We start from the raw sequence: 3,186 nt of genomic DNA on the forward strand, positions 1-3,186 counted from the left end.
CAAAAGAAAACTGAGATAATGATATCAAATTATGATAAATTAGTTTTTTAGCATTAAAAAATAATCGAAAATCATAAGAAAAAAATAATTTACATAATTTTAAAATATATAAATATTTTTAAATAATTTCAAAATAATTTTTTCAATTGTACGATAAAATTATATGTGGATTAAATGTATTGTTTTTTGAGAAAATGATATTTTAATTAGTTTTGAAAATAAAAATAATAATAAGTTATTTTGTTTCACTTATATAAATTTCCATATGACGTGGTGTAGATATGATTATGGTAATAGAAATTGAATTACCCGTAATACCTGCAAATAAATCATGTTTTGGTTTCAGTTCATGACTTAGATCTGACTATGAAAATGTATTGGTTAGAAGTCACGTACCCAGATCAAAACCCTACAGAAACCCTAATTCAAACATATATTACCCCCAATTGTTCTGGAGCATTTCCACTACCCGCCATGAATGTGCATTCCACAGCCAAATTATCGGCCCATGTGATTTTCCCCTCTCCCCCTTTAAAAAAACCCCTTGCTTTCCTTCGAATCCTTAACACCCTCAGACGAATCAATTTCTACTCCATCAAAGCCACTAGCAACATCCAAAAAACCCATCAATTCACCAAGCCCGGAGCCCAGAAATCCTCTGAAATATCACCAAGCTTGAATCAGGGAATCAAGAAGCACAGTATAGTACTAACGGCTTGGCCGAGACCAACAGAGATTCCATACCAAGAAAAAGTCGCAAACTCGGTGAATTTGATCGGTCATGTCCAGACCCCTGTAAAGTTTGAGGCTTCTTCTAACGGGGAACACTTTGCCGCCGCTGTGATTTCCCCAGCAGATGGCGGCGAAAAGATATCTTTGTTAGTTCCTGTTGTGTTTGAAGGTGATTTGGCCCACATTGTGGCGTGCCATGTAAAGGAAAGTGACACTGTTTACGTGTCCGGAAAGTTGAGTAGGGATCCTATGCGATTGATGTTAAATCAGTATCTCGGAAGTTTTTATGTTTTGGCGGAAAATCTTAACTTTGTGGAGGGATTGAAAGTAAATTTCATGGAAAAGAGAAAAGGGGTCTTGTTGAACACCGATTCTGAGGAGCGAGGAACTGTTCTAGGTCGAAATGATGCTGTGAAAGTTGATAAGGATTGGTTTAAATCAGGAAAAGGTAAAGGGAAGAGCGTAAGACGTGTTCAAAAGAGAAAGGACTGGGATTCACAGTTTGATTTATGGAGGGATCTTGTGAAAAATCCTCAGCAATGGTGGGATTATCGTGATCACAAGTCCAATGGATTGGTTAAGGAAAAATTCCCCGATTTTAAACAAAAAGGGACCGAGAAGGGACTCTGGTTGAGTAGCGCCCCTGAATGGGTGTTGCCAGGGCTTGAAAAACTGGGATTAGACGTTAAGGTTATTAGTGAAAGGTCTGGTGAAATGAAAAGACCGAGAAAACTGGACGGTTCTTGGAAGAATTTGGTCGAAAATCCAAATAAATGGTGGGACAATAGAGCAAACAAGAGAAACCCAAAAGGACCAGATTTTAAGCACAAAGAGACTGGTGAAGCGTTATGGTTAAGCAGCTCACCGGCCTGGGTGTTGCCTGGTTTACTGCCTTCAAGAGATGTCCAAAGATTGGTAATTCATTAATGATTCAAATTCCACCTTGTATATGCTTTACTTTTTATGGTATTGTCTCACATAGTCATATATAGAAATCGTAATTTCTCGTGTATACCAGCATTCAAAATCATGTCAAACGTGTGTTAGTTAATGAATCATTTTTCAACGATTACTACTTTTTTTGGATTGCTTTAGATGTCAATCAAAGGTCTGAACTCCCAAAAAAAGATTTCATTCCTTTTAAAGATAATTTTTTTTTGGGTATTTTCAAATACACTGTATGTGTTCTTTTTTTTGTATTCACAGTTAGTCACGAAGTACAAGAATTAGTATTTGAAGTTTTGAGATGTGAAGTGTATGTAATTACACTTCAAATTATAGCACACGAGTTCAAGTTTTTTCTACTCATAATCATTATTGTAGAAAACGAAAAAAGAAATTAGGTGGATGAATTTACATCTCAACAACTATTTGGTGCAAGAGAGCAATTCTTTTTTATTATATTTCTTTTATTTCAAGGCATGACTCTGTCAAGCAAAGCCTGACCAATTAAATAATTCTAATCACTAACAACTATATGATTCAATTCACCTACATTCAATTCTTAATTCTGATATTTTGTATCCCGCCTTTTTTAGAAGCTTAATATTATTTGCATTACTTCTGTTTAATATTCTTGAATTTGATCACAAATCCCACATCATTATATCCCTCTCTTTTCCCCAAATCATTTATTCTCTTCTTCAAGAACTTCCCAACAGCCGGAATACCTAGAATATTAAGTAATTTCTCTCAATTCTTGGACTATGGCATCTCTGGAAAGATCAAAGAAGAAGATGCACTTGTGGAAGAAAGCCATAGTCCATTTTATACTATGTTTTGTGATGGGATTTTTCACCGGATTTGCCCCAGCCAACAAACCCTCGATCTTCTTAGGTCGTATTTCAGCCCCAAAAACTGTAGATGTTTTTCATGAGACAAAAACACATAATTTCAACAGAAGTTTGTTGGATGAGAGGCAAGAACTAAAACCAAGCAGACAAAACTTGAAAAACGAGGTAATGCCAGAAGAAGAGGAGGAGGAGGAAATTCAAGAAACCGATTCGAGAAGATTGGTGATTGTTGTTACTCCCACAAGTAGGAGAAATAAGCTTCGTGAGGTGTTGCTTTCAAGACTTGCCAACACATTGAAACTGGTGGCTCAGCCATTGTTATGGATTGTCGTTGAACAGAAGTGCGATGAATCCAAGGTTTCGGAGATGCTAAGGAAAACCAGAATCATGTACAGACATGTTGTGTTCAAGGAAAATTTCACAGATTTCAATTCTGAAATGGATTATCAGAGAAATATTGCTCTTAATCACATTGAGCATCATAGATTGAGTGGAATTGTCCACTTTGCGGGGCTTTCCAATGTGTATGATCTCAGTTTCTTTGAAGAGATTAGAGCAATTCAGTAAGTGTTATTCTGCCAATTCCTGAATATATATATATATATACACATATATACATATATATATATGTGTGTGTGTGTGTGTGTGTGTGTGTGTGTGT

The 3,186-nt window shown here is 35.9% G+C and overlaps 2 protein-coding genes across 2 annotated transcripts; both read left to right on the forward strand.

Annotated features, from left to right (window-relative positions):
- Positions 1 to 363: 363 nt before the first annotated feature.
- Positions 364 to 1,660, forward strand: LOC140966662 (protein OSB2, chloroplastic-like). Its single transcript, XM_073426914.1, has one exon. It carries the CDS (start codon positions 367 to 369, stop codon positions 1,657 to 1,659), a length of 1,293 nt encoding a protein of 430 aa, XP_073283015.1. The 5' UTR covers positions 364 to 366; the 3' UTR covers position 1,660.
- Positions 1,661 to 2,435: 775 nt separating this feature from the next.
- Positions 2,436 to 3,110, forward strand: LOC140966663 (beta-1,4-xylosyltransferase IRX9-like). Its single transcript, XM_073426915.1, has one exon. It carries the CDS (start codon positions 2,439 to 2,441, stop codon positions 3,090 to 3,092), a length of 654 nt encoding a protein of 217 aa, XP_073283016.1. The 5' UTR covers positions 2,436 to 2,438; the 3' UTR covers positions 3,093 to 3,110.
- The last annotated feature ends 76 nt before the right edge of the window (positions 3,111 to 3,186 follow it).

Source organism: Primulina huaijiensis, unplaced genomic scaffold (assembly GCF_012295235.1).
Source record: "Primulina huaijiensis isolate GDHJ02 unplaced genomic scaffold, ASM1229523v2 scaffold207600, whole genome shotgun sequence".
Taxonomy (NCBI): Eukaryota; Viridiplantae; Streptophyta; class Magnoliopsida; order Lamiales; family Gesneriaceae; genus Primulina; species Primulina huaijiensis.

Bases quoted from the DNA above. Each gene is read 5' to 3' on its own strand.
- LOC140966662 (XM_073426914.1), top strand. From the start codon at position 367: ATGAAAATGTATTGGTTAGAAGTCACGTACCCAGATCAAAACCCTACA.
- LOC140966663 (XM_073426915.1), top strand. From the start codon at position 2,439: ATGGCATCTCTGGAAAGATCAAAGAAGAAGATGCACTTGTGGAAGAAA.